Source organism: Emys orbicularis, chromosome 6, assembly GCF_028017835.1.
Source record: "Emys orbicularis isolate rEmyOrb1 chromosome 6, rEmyOrb1.hap1, whole genome shotgun sequence".
NCBI lineage: Eukaryota > Metazoa > Chordata > Testudines > Emydidae > Emys > Emys orbicularis.
This window is the reverse complement of record NC_088688.1, coordinates 34,504,719-34,521,543: the sequence shown is the minus strand read 5'-3', so window position 1 is coordinate 34,521,543 and position 16,825 is coordinate 34,504,719. Positions and strand designations below refer to the sequence as shown.

Genomic DNA, 16,825 nt, shown 5'->3' with positions numbered 1-16,825 from the left:
TCAGAATGAAAAGCCATCTCAACATTGTACGCTCATTAGATTCTCTAGTGGCGCCAGCAATTTCAACTACAATTAGCTTAATTTATTAAGACTATATATAACTGAAAAGTTCCGCATTTCCATATCTATGTATTGTAGGTCTACTTTTTTCACATTAGATACAAAAGTCTGAAATAAAGTAGAGATCTGTCTAGAAAGGCCTCTCACATAATTTATGCAAACCTGCATTTAGAAATAAAACCACACTACAACTTATTTATCTGTACCTGTGTTGAAGTCTAATTTTGTCATCTGAAGTGCGTAGGCTTCACAATCTTTCTTACTGAAACTGAATATAATTACAGGCTGGAAATTCCTTTCCATGATCATCTTCACTATCTTAAATACATTTGATGGTCCTGCAAAGACAAAACATTAATTTAGAAGTTACATTAGTAGAAAAGTCTCTTAATCTAGACACATGCACTAACAGCATTCTTGTTTTCAGTTTTTAAATAACTTAATTCATCTTTGTATTATATAAGAACCATTTTAAAATACAAGGTTTCAAACTCACCTTTTGTTCCTCCTTTCCTGCCCTTCTGGTCTCCTTTTGCTAAGTCACCTGCATCTCTAAGTACTTGCATCGCTGTGTTAAAGTTATCTTCTCTGAAATCACCCTAGAAATTAATGTGACTTTTGTAAGCAATTTCACTTCCCCAATTAAAACTTTATAATGGGTCAGAAATAAGACATTTTAAGTCAGAATACAAAGCAAAAAAAATAAAGTACTACCATAAATTAGCCTGCGACCCCTTTTATTGGGGGAATGTAGAAGCACGTTTGCATGCAAGAATATGAACTTACAGAGAAATTAACAAAGAAGCAGCATACTATGCTGCCTTTATTTGGCTCTGTATTATGATACTGACATAACTGCTGGACCTTGAATTATGAATAGCCTGATTTGAGTCTAGTACTGCTCCCAGTGACAATAGTTGTTATGAGAAGGGTCCTACCGAATTCACGACCGTGAAATCTCATCTCCCCCATTGAAATCTGGCTGTTGTAGAGAAGACCAGATTTCACAGAGCTGAGTGGCCAGAGAACGACGGCTGCTGGCTGGGAGCCGAGCTCTGAAGGCAGCACCGCTGACAGCAGCAGCACAGAAGTGAGGGTGGCATGGTATGGTATTGCTACACCCTTACTTCTGCGCTGCTGCTGGAGCTAGCACTACCTTCAGAACTGGGTGCCCAGCCAGCAGCTGTCCTCCGGCCACACAACTCTGAAGGCAGCAATGCAGAAGTACGGGTGGCAATACCGCGACCCCCCTGCAATAGCCTTGTGACACCCCATAAGGGGACTATGGTCCCCCCATAGTCCCCTTTGGTTCGGTAACCCCACAATTACAACACTGTGAAATTTACAATTTAAATTTCTGAAACTGACATTTATAGTTTTTAAAATCCTATGATCGTGAAATTGACCAAAATGGATCATTAATTTGGTAGGGTCCTAGTCATGAGATGTGTATTTTAAGATTTTGTATTTCTGGATCACAAGGGTTTTTTTGTTTTTGTTTTTTTTTACATGCAGGGGAGAAACAGTGTTGACAAAATAAGAGAACACTGCGGAGATAATCAAGTTAGCACCTCATGAGGGGGAAAGTTCCTACTCAAACTCTTGAGCACCTCAATGTGGCACATCATACCCACCTGAATTTTGGGACATTAAATAAAATAATTGCTGTGTTCTATACCACTGTAATGTTTAACAGCAATCAGAAGCACCATGGTCAGAAGTTTTTCTTTCTTTTTTTTTTTTTTTAAATGAAGGGGGGGGGTTATCCCACATAGACCTATTTTGTCTGTCAAGCAGGTAGGGATAGGTTGAATCAGTGGTCAAAATTTTTGCCACAAGTTAATGGGTGGGAGGAAATTCAAAGCCAAATTTTGAAAAGGACAGTCTCATAATTATTGAAAGCACAGACAATAATCTTTCAAACAAACTAAATATGTCTTACATTTTCATCAACCACAAGGTGGAGTCCATCCCCCCCTGCTGGGAAGATATAATGTTGCAGAGGAGTAGGTCGATAATCTGTGTAAATCACGTGGCAAGGCTAAGAGGGGAGAAACAAAACAATTTACTTCTTTGCTACTATAAATATGGTATTTATTCAAACAATAAATATACCCCCTTGACCACAGTCTGGAGACAGCACTTTCCAGAGAAAAATCAAAAATATTTTAAATCCCAAAACAATAAAAGATTGTGATCAGTCACACTTCTCTTATTAGAGCACAATCAGGAATGCAAAACCATGTTTGCTTTAGACGCTCATACATTACTGTCTGCACTGAGAGTTGTGTGGCAAGCTAGGGTGTGACTGTACAGTGCACCAGCTTGTATGCGGACACTGCTACAGTGCAGTCAAAGTCCCAGAGTAAATTTAGTAAACATAGTAAACTATGCTTTCAAGCAACATTATTCTAAGGGCTAGTCTACACTGGCAGCGCTCTAACGTGGCTTGTGTGGTCTTAAACAAAACAAAACAAACAAACAAAAAAACCACCTCCACGAGGGGTGTAGCTCCCAGCACTGGTGCACTGTCTACACTGGCGCTTTATAGCGCTGAACCTTGCTGCGCTCAGGGGGGTTTTTTTTCCACCCCCCCAAGCGAGAAAGTTGCAGCGCTGTAAATTGCCAGTGTAGACAAGCCCAGAGTGAGTCTGTCTCACTCATTCGCATGCAGGCACGCGCCCACCCTCTTAACCTCTCTCCATGGACACATGCACACCTAGCCTCCCCCCCGCGGTGATCTGCTCTCGGTTGCTGACTGCTCCAAGCAGACATGCCCGGGCTGCTACGGAAGGGGCGAGTGTTCCCCAGAGATTTCTTTGCTCCCCCATTTTTCTGCAGGGTGAAGAATTGCCCCAGGATTAAGATTCAAACCCTGGCTCGCCATATAGTAACTTGCCATGTAGACAAGCCCTGATGGAAAGTTAGGCCTAAAACATATTATCCAAAAGATTTATATAGTACTAACAGTGTCTCTTGGGGAAGGAAAAAAAAAATACAAATACTTTTCAGGAACACACAATTACAAGCTCAATGTAAAAGCCTCAATTATTGGAGGGATACAGCAGTAAATAAGTCTCGCTCCAATTTAATGGTTACAAAGAAACCTTATGACTTAACAAATGCTGAGACCTACCAGAATATAAAAATCAAAACAATGAAACAAAGATTAAAAACTCCTAATTTCATTTCCACTTACTGTCACACATTGCGAAGAAATTTGCATTGTACCCCTCTCCCCAAAAAGCACACAGTATTCCTTTTATAAAAGATTAAAAAGTCACTGTGAACTTAAAAATTGTATTTTACACCAATTTCCTTTCCTAGGTTACTATAACTGGATTATTGAAACTCAGCGTTTTTAAATCCAACTCATGTTTCACGATTTATGCTTTTTACATTAGACAAATGGTTAAAAAAAAATAATTTTCTATTTTCTCTCATAAACACCCCCACACACAATCTTTTTGTTCATGTTCTCTGTGCTGCATTGTTTGGGATGCAAACACTACAGGGGAATGTTTACTTGTTTAAAACAACTCCTGCATTAGGATTTTAAAAATATAAACATTTATATTGTTTTACAAAACAGTAGATTTGTTTTTACATAGTCAAAATTTTGTGCCAATTTTGAGTTGACATCTCTTTAATTTAAACTGTAAAAGCACCACAACCTATCTAAGAATTCAGTTCCCATACACTTATCAGATCGTCCACTTTTTAAGATGGAGATCTTGTGGATCAGACCCCACCCAACAATGACTCCAGACCTGTTTATGAAGATGGCAAATCCATTCAGCAAACTGGCGGGCATTCGGAATAGTGGCAGAAAGAAACACATAGTGAACATTGTCAGGTAGCAAAATAATGGTCTCCTCCCAAACCACACCACGTTCTGAAAACAGAAGATGCACACGACAAATTATATGAAGGCTGCACAACCCCCCTCCCCACCTATTGGGTTCCAGGCACAAGCACTCTGGTCACTGCAGCTCTAATTAATTATTCCAGAGCAGACCTCACTAAGAAAAGCTGTGCCTAATTGATGGGCTGAGGAGCACTAAGAGGCTAATTAGGCCATTAGGCAGATGATACAAAAGGCACAGCAAAGAAGTAGGCTGAGGGGAAGCAGACAGACAGACACATACTGAGGCTATGTCTACACTACCGCGGTAAATCGACCTACGCTATGCAACTACAGCTACGTGAATAACGTAGCTGGAGTCGAGGTACCTTAGGCCGAGTTACCGCAGGGTCTACACCGCAGGGGGTCGACGGGAGAAAATCTCCTGTCGACTTACCTTACTCTTCTCGTTGGGCGCAGAGTACAGGGGTCAGCTGGAGAGCGATCTGCAGTCGATTTGGCGGGTCTTTACTAGACCCGCTAAACAGACCGTCGGTGGATCGATCTCAGAGCCTCGATCCTGGCTGGAGTGTAGACCTTCCCTCACTCTGCTCTTCACTGATGACTCCCCAGGACTGTAGGTGTAAGGCTGTCCAGCATACAAGATGGTGGGAACCAACATTGTAAATAAACCATATAGGGTGTTTTACTAACAAAAAGGTCTCTGAGCTGTTTGTGGACTTGAGCAGAGGCAGGAGCGAGCAGGCCATGCCACAGATGGGAAAAAGAATATACTATTTACTTCATAGCAAAACTGTAAATACACCATACCTGAGTCTCTCATATAATGGATTTCATCAAATATAACCCAGGCAACTTCTCGCATAACTTCAGAACCTCTGTAGAGCATACTTCTCAAAATCTGAAGAAAATAAAACGGTGCAAATGATGAATCTAGCACTTAAGTAACAATTATTACTACTGAATGTACTCTGTTTTCAAGGATCTCCTTAAGAAAGTTTCTCAGAGATGTTTGGCTCATATTCATATGGCAATATGAAATCTTAATTTGTAATTAAAAAAAACTACACATTTAGAGTTAGGCTATTAAGAAGAATATCAAATCTGTAGCAAGCTTCTCCTAGAAATAATTATAAGATACTCCTCACAATAAACTCTAATCATCAAACTCAACAACATGATTTGAACCTGTTCCCCCTGAGATATAGGTGAAGGAATAAGGGGCTGAATTTATTGCCATTACTCTGATTCTCCATTTGATAGCATGTTACCACTAAATTTCAGGACCAGTTCAGCTTAATGTTCTTTTAAACCTTCATTCACCCAAAAGATGCCACACAGGTAATTATTATGTTAAGGGGAAATCCTTTAAAGCCTAAGAGTTCTTCCCACTCAAGTTTTTCTCCTAAAAACTATTTACTTCTTTAAAGTGACTTCTGCTTATTCCCACTTGTGGGAATCTATTGAGCAGTACAGCTCCCTCCAGAAAGGTAGGCTGAGAAGCTCTAACTAAACAAAGATTGCAGAATTGGTTCCAGAATAAGCATCTGACCTAGATGCCAAGCTGAGAGAGCAGTGGTGAGTAAATGTGTACAGCGAACTGCAGGTCTGTGTTCCACCAACTTCTAAGATGGAAACACGACAAAGACTTGCTATCAATGCTGCCTTAGCCACAGTGGGGTAAGTCATAAGATCCTGAGGAACTGACACCCAAGCTAACGTAATATGTCAAAGTACTCAATCTAATCTACTGATGCAGGGGATGAATGGAAGTAGCATTCCTTTTAAAAACTGATTCCCAAAAGCTATAAAAAAATCTTGCTAACTTTAAGTGCCTCAGTCCTACCCAAATAAAAACTTAAAGTCCTCAACATATAGGATAATTTTCCCCAGGTAATAATGAAATTTTGAAAGACCATCAGGAGAGCAATAATCTGAGTCAGGTGGAATTCAAGACACCATTTTTTATACAAGCTTGGACCACTTTATCCCTGTGAAATATGGTGACAAGAAATCAGATGAGTATGCAACACTCACTCTTCTTGCAGATGTAACTGATTAAAAATACTGTCTTTAATAACAAGTGGAATCTCCAAAGGTCTCAAAAAAAGTCCATCAATCCTATCAGCACCAGGTTGAAATACCATTTTGCAATGGCTTTTCTGACTAATGGGAAGATTGACATTTCAGGAGTCTTGTGACTTGACTGAAAACAATAGAACTGTTTACTGACAGATATGTTGAGATTGTACGCAATTGCACCTTCATAGAAAAACAAGAGAGGATGAGAGGCCACAAATAATAAATAACCTAAAAGAGATTATATGGATGTAGCATATGGATACAGATTGGCTGCTCACAGAGAAAGCCATTTCAGAGCAGAGGGCTTTTTGGACTACAATAAAATTAGTCAGCCTCCCGTGAACAAACAGCAAGGTCAACTGAGATGTTCAGATATTCCTGAAAGAGCTGGTCTGATGACACCACTAAGAGAAACAGAAGCTTCCCTGAAAGATCCATTCATCAACACAGTCTAGACCAGTGTTTCTCAACCTTTTTGGGCGGGTGACCTTCTCTGAACTTAAAAAAAAAAAAAAAAGTGTGACCCGACCCCCCCCCCCAACTTGAAAAAAATTGCAACCCCTTACCCAGAGCTGAAGCATTTCACATCGCTGTCTGTTACCCAACAAAGTTTGAAGACAGACAGCTCCATTTCTACCATAGTCTAAGTCAAGGACCATGCACATCATCTCAAACCTGAGTAAGTCAGGCACCAGCCCCACAAAGCCATTGCCTCCTGATAGAGTTGTTGAGAAATGAGCAACACCTTAATTGCTGAGGAAGACATGGAAGCTCTGCTGCCTACTGGTGCAAGCTTGAGATGTGAAGCACTTACACAATGAGCAGCAATCTAGACTTCCCCAGGCAGAGGAAACAAAAGGTACGTGAATCCACTTCTGGAACTACAGGGAAGCATGAGACACACTACTGCAGTAAATCCTTAGTGACTTGATTGGCCATGAGAAAAAGGTCGAAGGATCATACATTTAGAATAAAACCGTAATGTGCAATGGGGCACACTACCTAATATTTACTAACTAGCTAAACTACAATAGAACAGTAAATATGGAAGCATTACCATTCACCTGCAGCTAGCTGAGAAAAAGGAAGAAACTGCAATGTTTGAGGCCATGTCACCCTTTTACAATCTGGTTCCGAAAATTCAGTACTTAGAAAGGGAAAACATGCAGCCCTAACAGGCACTGCTTTCCAGAAGGTTCCTGAGGCACCACAGTGCCTGGGACACATCTCAAAAATGTGAACATACAGCAGTCATTTCAAAGTAGTTAATTCCCACCCACCCCAATCAGAGACTAAATTGAAGGCAGGGGAAGTTGTGAGGGCAGAGGGAACTTAAAATGTTGTGTTATTTTTAAACGTAATTCACCCAGTATAATCTTTGTTGGAAATCTTTCTGTTTCAGCCATTCTCAACAGCATGGGCCAAAAATACTCCAACAGAGACAAAAAGGAAAAGCAAAAGGACTAAGTACTACCTACTTAAACATACCTCTGTTGTCATTACAAGACAAGAAGCTGTAGGATTAATGGTGACATCCCCAGTCATCAAACCAACATCCTGAAATTCTTCATACATCTCACGATACTTCTGGTTACTCAGAGCTTTAATGGGACTGGTAAATATCACACGCTGTTTCTCCCTCAAAGCCAAGGCAATCGCATACCTACAATAGAATATTAAATACATGTGAGACATTTACACCTTTCTACCCTTCCATGAAAAGTAAAAATCTATCACAGAAGACTGGTAACAAAATAGGAATCCTTTCACCTGTTGGTTACCAGTTTCAATTTAATCCAAGCTGGTAGAACTTATATATCATTGCACAGAGACTCTGTAAGTTACACTTGGCAAATTAGATTTGTTCAATAAGTTAAGTAGTGACTGTGACGGGTTATCCCCCACTCCGGGGTGCCACCTGATGTACAGAGGTACCACTGAGCCCACCTGTTCCACCAGTCTGGGCTCCCTTACACTGACCTGCTGAGCCAGGCCCTCAAGCCTCCTCCAGTACACACGGTAGGGGGACACCCAGCTGCAGAAAGACACAGACACTGAGATCAGCTCTGCATGGAAAGACTCAGGTAGGGAACTGCCTAGCACACAAGTGTACACCTGCTCTGGAATGTAAACCCAAAATTCTATTGTCTTGCGCTGCACAGGGAACTGTACAGCGTAAGCTAACTGAAATTCGCCTCCTTCCTCAATGTGGAGGAAGATATGCACAGCTTTTTGCCCCCCCCCAGTTATGAATTTCACAAACTGGTTTTAGAGAAAAGAAAGCCAAGTTTATTAACTACAAAGGTAGATTTTAAGTGATTATAAGGGATAGCAAATAGATCAAAGCAGATTACTGAACAAATAAAACAAACACCAAACTAAGCTTAATACACTAAAGAAACTGGTTACAAGCTGTGCTCCCTGTAAGCTGCACGCTTGGGCGGCTGCCCAGGAGAGATTCAAATGCCACCGAGCTGATTAGCAGGGCGCACACAGCCGGCAGCATGTGCTCCGTCCTACAACTGCTCCCAGGACCCTGCTGCTGGCTGTGCAGAGCGGGAGGGCGGGGGAAGGGGAAGAGGGTGCAGATCTCAGGGTGTCCCCCTCCCTCCACTCCGTACCCCATCTCCGCAGAGCAGGGGAGAGGGGACACAGCTGGCTCAGGACTGAGCCAGGACTCGGAGCTGCTGAGGTGAATTGTGAGTGACTGAATGCCTTTCTTAAAGAGACAGTGCATTGTTTCTGAGATTTCCCCAGCAGTCAGTTCACACAGTTTCTGTCTCTCTCTCACACACGCTCTCTGTCTCACACACACATGCTGTCTCTTTCGCACTCACCTCCCAACACATACTTGTATTATTATTGTTTCTATTACTTCTTGGTACTTCCTGCAATGCACATATATTGTCTATAATTTTATTCTTTCAAACTTTGTTATTTTAGTGTTTTGACTGGTCTATGCATTTCATAATTTTTATTTCTCTTACACTTAAATTTAATTCTCTGAGTAGGGAGTTCTAAAATGCCTAACCTGTCCTGGCTGAAGTAATTATCCCTATGGTAACTTTTTAAAAATATATATTATATCTAGATTTTATGTTTCTACTGGTGTGGCGCACATTCCTTGGTGCACATAAAATTTATTCCACACATGGCTGGAAAAAATTAGAGGGAACATTTGTTACAAGCAGTAATTCACCCTAAATGTTGTTTTAGGCACTTCTTTCACAGGCCAGATACCTTTTCCAGCCTGGCCTCAGCTCTTCTCCACCCCTTTTGTCTTTGTTTCTTAGGCCTTGTCTACACTGGCAAGTTTCTGTGCAGTAAAGCAGCTTTCTGTGTTGTAACTCCCGAGGTGTACACATTGTCAAGCCACTCAGTGTGCTGAAACTGCACAGTTGCAACGTTGTTTAAAAAAACACCACCCCAAGAGACGTACAGCTTTCTGTGCCAGGGCTACAGCACTGCGGTGCCAGTATAGACACCCTGGTCGATTACAGCACTGCAATTGGCCTCCGGGAGGTGTCCCACAATGCCTGTTCTTGCCTCTCTGGTCATCGGTTTGAACTCTATTGCCCTGCCCTCAGGTGACCAACAGTCATCCCCACCACGTAAATTCCTTTAGAATTTTGAAAGCCCCCTTCCTGTTTGCTCGCTGATGCATGCAGTGGTCTCAGCGCATCTTTCCACGTGGCCATGCCTGCTCCATGTACCAGGCAATCCCCCGCTTGGAGCAATGCTGAGCTGCTGGACCGCATCAGCATTTGGGGAGAGGAGGCTGTCCAGTCCTAGCTGCGCTCCAGCCTTAGGAATTATGATACCTACGGACAGATTTCATGATGCATGACCTGGACACATTGCAGTGCAGGGTCAAAGTGAAGAAGCTGTGGAAAGCCTACCACAAGGCAGGCGGGAGGCAAACCACCGCTCTGGTGCTGCGCCCACGAGCTTCGGGTTCTAGAAAGAGCTGGACATGATACTCGGTGGTGATTCCCACCTCCACTGCGAAGGCCACTGGATACTTCAGTGGTTCGCCTGCCAGTCGAGAGTGGACCAAGCCAGGAGGAGGAAATCTTGGACGAGGACGTGGAGGGAGACCCAGGGGCAGAGGATGACTTGGAGGTCAGAGACGCATGCAGCCCGGAGCCCTTTTCTACCCCGGAGGAGACTAGCCAATCACAGCTGTCGGATCATGGCGAAGCACAAACAGGAGAGGAGACCCCTGGTAAGTGGATTTGATTTTGGGAATTGCTGAAGCGAGCTGTTGCGGGCAGGAGGGTTGCAGAAAACAGGATTGTGTCTGTATGATGCGCGTACCACCACATGCCTCGTCTGAGCGGCGGAACAGGCTGTTGATTGACTCCCTCACTTCACAGGAATCTGCCTCACCCAGGAAACTCTCATGGAGATACTGGGCAATCCGCTGCCGCAGGTTCTTTGGCAGAGCTGCTTTGTTTCTTGTCCATTAACGGTAACTTTCCCGCGCCACTCTGCCATCACGGGGGGTGGGGGGAATGGACTATTGCTGCACAGAGGCAAGTCGCATAAGGGCCAGGGCGGAAGCCGCAGTCTTGGAGAAGACCCTCCCTTGATTCCCTGCTCACCCTCGGCAGCAAGATATCTTCCATAATGAACACAGCTTGTGGAAAATGTGGGGACAGGAATGATTATCAGGCCCCTCCCTACAGTGCTGGCTCTCCCCAAGAGCCATGTGCCTAGTGTACAGTAGGGTCTGGGAACACTGATTTACCCTGCCCCTGTGGCTACTCACCATTTTGGGGGTCTTGTGGCTCATGTGTACTTGCCTGGGGTCAGCCAGTAGATGTTTTCAGCAGTGAGATTTAGTGAAGAACGATCCCTGATTAACTTATTTCTTATTTCCCTGCCTTAAATAGGATTTAAATATGGCAGGACTCCTTTGTTTCGCAGTTTGAACCCCACCCCCTATTAGTGGAAAAATACTAGTAGTCCAAGATGAAGTTCAGTACCAGGTGACATGATCACAGTGTCAAAGCAGCCGTGAGTCAAAGGCCATTTGAAGTATCCCAGGAAGATGGGAGATTAGCACCTTCAAAGACCTATTGTCCTCCCTAATGGTTCATTGACTTGTCCCCAGCTAACCAGCCAGACTGATTGCATTTTGTCTGGTGAGTGTTCCCCAGGTGCAAACATTTTTGTAATTGATACATAGTCAATATTCCTAACTGTAGATACAAAAATGATACATGCATACAAATAGGATAATCACATTCAGCAAATCATAACCTTTCCAATGATCTCTCACATGACTTATCTTGCACAAAACACATTAGTTATGCCATATTCATATCATAACAATATTTCTATGAAGAATATAGGGCATAGTGTCACAGTGACCTGAAATCCTTACAGAAGATAATTATAGAAAAAATTTTGAGAGAAAGCATTAAATGTGAACAAAGACTGAGCTACCGTTTTATCTCAAGAGGTGCTCTCTCCGGTTAAGGGTAGAGCAGGGGTTCTCAAACTGGGGGTTGGGACGCCTCAAGGGGTCGCGAGGTTATTACATGGGGGGTCGCGAGCTGTCAACCTCTACTTTGCCAAACCCCACTTTGCCTCCAACATTTATAATGGTGCTAAATATATAAAAAAGTGTTTTAAATTCATAAGTGGGGGTCGCACTCAAAGACTTGCTATGTGAAAGGGGTCACCAGTACAGAAGTTTGAGAAACACTGGGGTAGAGGCCTCTTATTCCCAAACGAAAGCATCAGGGAAAATTTATAGAACTGCTTCCCATGCCAATATCCACATTCTATGGTTAAATAATAGACATCAGCCTACAATGAAGTCAAACCATTACCTCTCAACAAAAAACAAAAATCAACAATTTGACTATGAATTACAGCCTAGAGACAGAAAACATAACATGGTGATTTTCTAAAATCAGTCAACCTGTGGGACTTGTTGCCAGGGAATGTTATGTAGGCCAAAACTTTAACAGGGGTCAAAAAAGAATTAGATAAATTCATGGAGGATAGGTTCATCTATGGCTATTAGCCAAGATGGTCAGGTATGCAACTCCATGGTCCGGGTGTCCCTAGCCTCTGACTGCCAGAAGCTGGGAGTGGGCAACATGGGATGGATCACTCAATGATTGCCAGTTCTGTTCCCTCTGACCACTGTGGGAAGACAGGATAGGATATTGGGCTAGATGGATCATTGGTCTGACCCAGTATGGCTGTTCTTATGTTCTTATCTAAATATCTGTGTTGCAACAAGTGTTTTCCTTTCATCCTACATAAAAAAACATCAACAGAAGCAGACTGTTTCCAAAAAAACAAAAACAAAACAGTCTAAAAGTGGAGAAATCTTCCACCACTCTCACTTGGCTAAGCACAATGAAGAAAATAACTTTTGTTTTAAATTTTAAACACACCCGAAGTGGTCAAAATATTTGTAAGTCATTAAATCACACTGTACTACTGGCAACAGACTACTTTAGAAAGTGTGACTGATTCTACAGAACCTTTAAAAATTTTCCTCGAGTCTGACATATAGTTCAGCAGAACGATCAGGGGAAACACCACACTATTCACTCTTACAAAAATCTATCACAAAATTACTTACTCTGCACACACAGTTTTGCCAGCTGACGTATGAGCTGACACTAAAACAGACTGATTGTTATCCACACAAAGAATGGCTTCTCTTTGAAAAGCATCAAGAATGAATGGATATTCCTAAAAAGAAAAAAAAAATGCATTTAAAAGAAACATACTTTACAGCTTAAATTTCCAGCCTCGAGTGAAATTTTGTGACTAGTTACCATTTCATTCCACTTGAAAATAGTATTTTATAATAGCTTTTTATTTAGATTTTGAATTAACTTACTTTGAGAGTTAAGTTTGAGAGTCTCAGCCTAATCCGTAACTGATGTAAAATGGCAGATCTAGGCCTTTATATGTTTAGATTTTGTATGGAGTTTATTACAAAAATAAAAGAAGAACAAACCCACAGTTTATACCACTGGAGCCACTGAATGATGCTGCCAAATGGGTGGTGGAAACCAAACCAGAACAATCTCTCCATCTAGCTCTAACAAAAAATTACACTAAAGACAAACATTCATCTACTCATTCAGTGCAGAGACCAGTTTTTAAAGGTTTCCTTTTACGTCACTGCTGCTGATAGGGCCCATTTATCCCCATCTATCTATTTATAGCCTACAGGCTATACATCTGTATTTTTTTTTCTTTTAAATCTAGAACACACCTTTGCAGCTTTTCCAGTTCTTGGCTTGAGGGCTATGAAGTCTTCATTTGCAGGAAGTGCAACCTGACAATACATATTTTAAACAAAAACAGAAAAAAACACCAAGCTTTAGAATGCTTTGTGTTCAAGGTGATTCTTAATTACAATGCAGCCACTCTGGCTCAAACTACTATTCAATCAGTACTATCAAGCTAAACAAAGAGGGTCAGGACTCAGGAGACAAACAAAACACAGGAATTTACTTTTGACTTTTCAACTTTTATAACACTGCATCTTATGTTTTGTCAAATGCTCCCTTTTTTTCTTCAAACCCGACTTTTCAAGCTATCACTAATAAGTTCCATTCCCTCCTTTTCCTGGTGTACCATCTACTGTTTTGTCTTGTCTTAGATGGTTAGCAATTCAGGATAAGGAACATTGCAATATATGACTGTAAGCTACTGTTTTACTACTCCTAGGGAAATTCTGCATCAAAAAATTAAAAATTCTGCACACATTTTGTATGTCGGTAACAATACAGACAAAAAAAAAGATTCAGGAAACATTTTTTGATAAATAGATTCCTTACTAGGCATATTAATACAGAACTTGATGTATCTTTGTTGACAGTTATATTCTTTTCCAATGAAATTAAATATTTCATTTAAACAAAGTCATTATACAAAAGTATTGTAACGACCTGACCTAAGAGGGCGCTAGCGTCTGTCATGTCTTGTCCAAGTTCAAGCTTCTATGTGTATTGTAAGGTTTTTGGGTCACACCACTGTAGCGGGAGGGGATTGGTGAGTTAGCGATAGTTTAATTGTAGGATAGAGGTAGTTAGCATGGGGAAGGGAGACCCCAGGTAGCATGTGTATGTCGGGGCAAGTACGTACATGCACATTTGTGTGGGTTAAGTTGTGTGCATGGTTCGCCAGCCAACACCCCTTTGTCTCCGGAAGTAGTAGGTGTGCCCCTGTGCCAGGTGCGGGCAGGAGTGTTGGGGAGGCAGGGGGCAGCGATAGCTGGGAGGGTTCAGGATGACAGGGACTAAAAAAGGAAGGGCGGCGCCACTAGAATCAGACGCGCACAGAGTGGTGCTCAGGATGAAGTGCTACTGTACAGTGTGAGTGAGACTGCTGCACCCATCGAGAGGGCCTACGGTTCCAGCCTGTGTGTAAGCTGAGTTATAGGACTAGAGCAGGGGTCAGCAACCTTTGACAAGTGGTATGCCAAGTCTTCATTTATTTACTGTAATTTAAGGTTTTGCATGCCAGTAATACATTTTACATTTACAGGGGCTGGCGGACGGAACCCCAGACCAGCAGTGGGGGCAGCAGACGGAACCCCAGACTGGCAGTAAGCTGAGCCACTCAGCCTGCTGCCGGTCTGGGGTTCCGTCTGCCGGCCCCTGCCAGCCGGAGTCCCAGCCGCCAGCCCTGCTCAGCCCGCTGCCGGCCTGGCGTTCCGTCCATCCCGGCAGGCAGCAGGCTGAGCGGGGCTGGCGGCCAGGACCCCGGTTGGCAGCAGAGTGCCACTAAAAATCAGCTTGCGTGCCGCCTTTGGCACGCGTGCCGCAGGTTGCCAACCCCTGGGCCTAGAGAGACAGCTGTGAGTAGTGCTAAGCTAGGGGATCAGAGTGTGGGAGCACTGTTAGCTCAGGTAGCAAGGGTTTATTGTTTTGGCATGGCACGGGTCAACAGAGGCTTAGACTGCCGTAAGAGGGAAATAAAAAGCTCCATGAGCCATGCATTGAAATTCTACATCTGCCCATTATTGAAACAAAAAATTAGAGAAACCTTTCAAAGTCACAGTAAATACTAAACAGCCTATTCACTACTCAGATCCTTTTACACTCTCCAAAGTTAAACGTCCTGTCTTTGAGTAATAACTCATTTAAACTACAATACAGAAAAAAGCCCCCCAATAACTATTCAGTATTTCCTAAACACATGAAAGTTAAGTTACGTACTTGGTAACCAATACCCTGAATTTCAGTTATAATCCTGGATTTTCATTTAAATTACATTACAGAAGACCAAACAGCAAAATAAAGTAGAATGTCATTTTAAATTGCTCAGCATTTTCACACACGTAAGTCATACATTTTTGCTAATCATTGTCAAGCGTTTCAGTACAATCCAGTATTTTCATTTAAATTATAGTACAGAAAACAAAGCCTTTAAATTTTTCTCACTTAGTGATTTCCTTCTGGCAGAAAGGATCAAATTGTACAGTGAAAAAATTATCTCTGCATCTGCAGAGTTTGAGACAGCATTTACACACTTCAAGGCCAGATTGGTGATATTTGGAATTTTCTTTCACTGAAAGCCAAAACACCTGGAGGTCTACAAAAAAAAGCTTGACTTCTAATAGCTTCAGGCACAATTTTTTCCCTGTACAATTTTAGCTCATGTTCAGTTACCTCAGAAAAAACAGGTATTGCTTGAAAATACTCACAGTGTCCTTGCACAATATAAACAGGATGAGGATCAAATAACTTACAAGCCTTCAGAAAATTCAGACCTGGTTGTCCAAATGACAAATATTTATCAAGCTTTTCAGAAGCTTCATGGAATGCCTCTTTAAAGAGATCTAGACAGGCAAGTTTCAGAGTGGTAGCCGTGGTAGTTTGTATCAGCAAAAAGAACGAGAAGTACTTGTGGCACCTTAGAGACTAACAAATTTATTTGAGCATAAGCTTTCGTGGGCTAAAACCCACTTCAAAGGACGATCCCTCACTCTCAGAGATCTTGGGAGATAGGCCAGTCCTCGCTTACAGACAGCTCCACAACCTGAAGCAAATACTCACCAGCAACCATACACCACACAACAAAAACACTAACCCAGGAACCTATCCTTGCAACAAAGCCCGTTGCCAACTCTGTCCACATATCTATTCAAGGGACACCATCATAGGACCTAATCACATCAGCCACACTATCAGAGGCTCGTTCACCTGCACATCTACCAATGTGATATATGCCATCATGTGCCAGCAATGCCCTTCTGCCATGTAGATTGGCCAAACCGGACAGTCTCTACGCAAAAGAATAAATGGACACAAATCAGATGTCAAGAATTATAACATTCAAAAAACAGTCGGAGAACACGTCAACCTCTCTGGTTACTCAATTACAGACCTAAAAGTAGCAATACTCCGACAAAAAAAACTTCAAAAACAGACTCAAACGAGAAACTGCAGAATTGGAATTAATTTGCAAACTGGACACCATTAAATTAGGCTTGAATAAAGACTGGGAGTGGATGGGTCATTACACAAAGTAAAACCTATTTCCCCATGCTAATTTTTTCCCCCTACTGTTACTCACACCTTCTTGTCAACTGTTTGAAATGGGCCATCCTGATTATCACTACAAAAGTTTTTTTCCCTCCTGCTGATTACTCTCGTTATAGTTAGCATGGCAACACCAATCTTTTCATGTCCTGTGTGTGTGTGTGTGTGTATATATATATATATGTATATGTATATATATATATATGTATATGTATATATATATATACACACACACAGACACACACACACACACACACATACATACATACAGTAGGAATATATATATACA

General features: G+C 42.0%; 1 protein-coding gene across 1 annotated transcript in view; it reads right to left on the bottom strand.

The window, feature by feature from the left end:
* Positions 1 to 16,825, bottom strand: part of MTREX (Mtr4 exosome RNA helicase) — an 85,121-nt gene that overhangs the window by 61,782 nt on the left and 6,514 nt on the right. Inside the window, exons 4-11 of the mRNA XM_065406070.1 lie at positions 13,260 to 13,322; positions 12,615 to 12,727; positions 7,496 to 7,670; positions 4,736 to 4,826; positions 3,831 to 3,955; positions 2,003 to 2,101; positions 557 to 659; positions 267 to 398 (exon numbers count right to left, since the gene is read on the bottom strand). Coding sequence (XP_065262142.1) covers positions 267 to 398; positions 557 to 659; positions 2,003 to 2,101; positions 3,831 to 3,955; positions 4,736 to 4,826; positions 7,496 to 7,670; positions 12,615 to 12,727; positions 13,260 to 13,322 — 901 coding nt within the window. The remainder of the gene's footprint in view (positions 1 to 266; positions 399 to 556; positions 660 to 2,002; positions 2,102 to 3,830; positions 3,956 to 4,735; positions 4,827 to 7,495; positions 7,671 to 12,614; positions 12,728 to 13,259; positions 13,323 to 16,825) is intronic.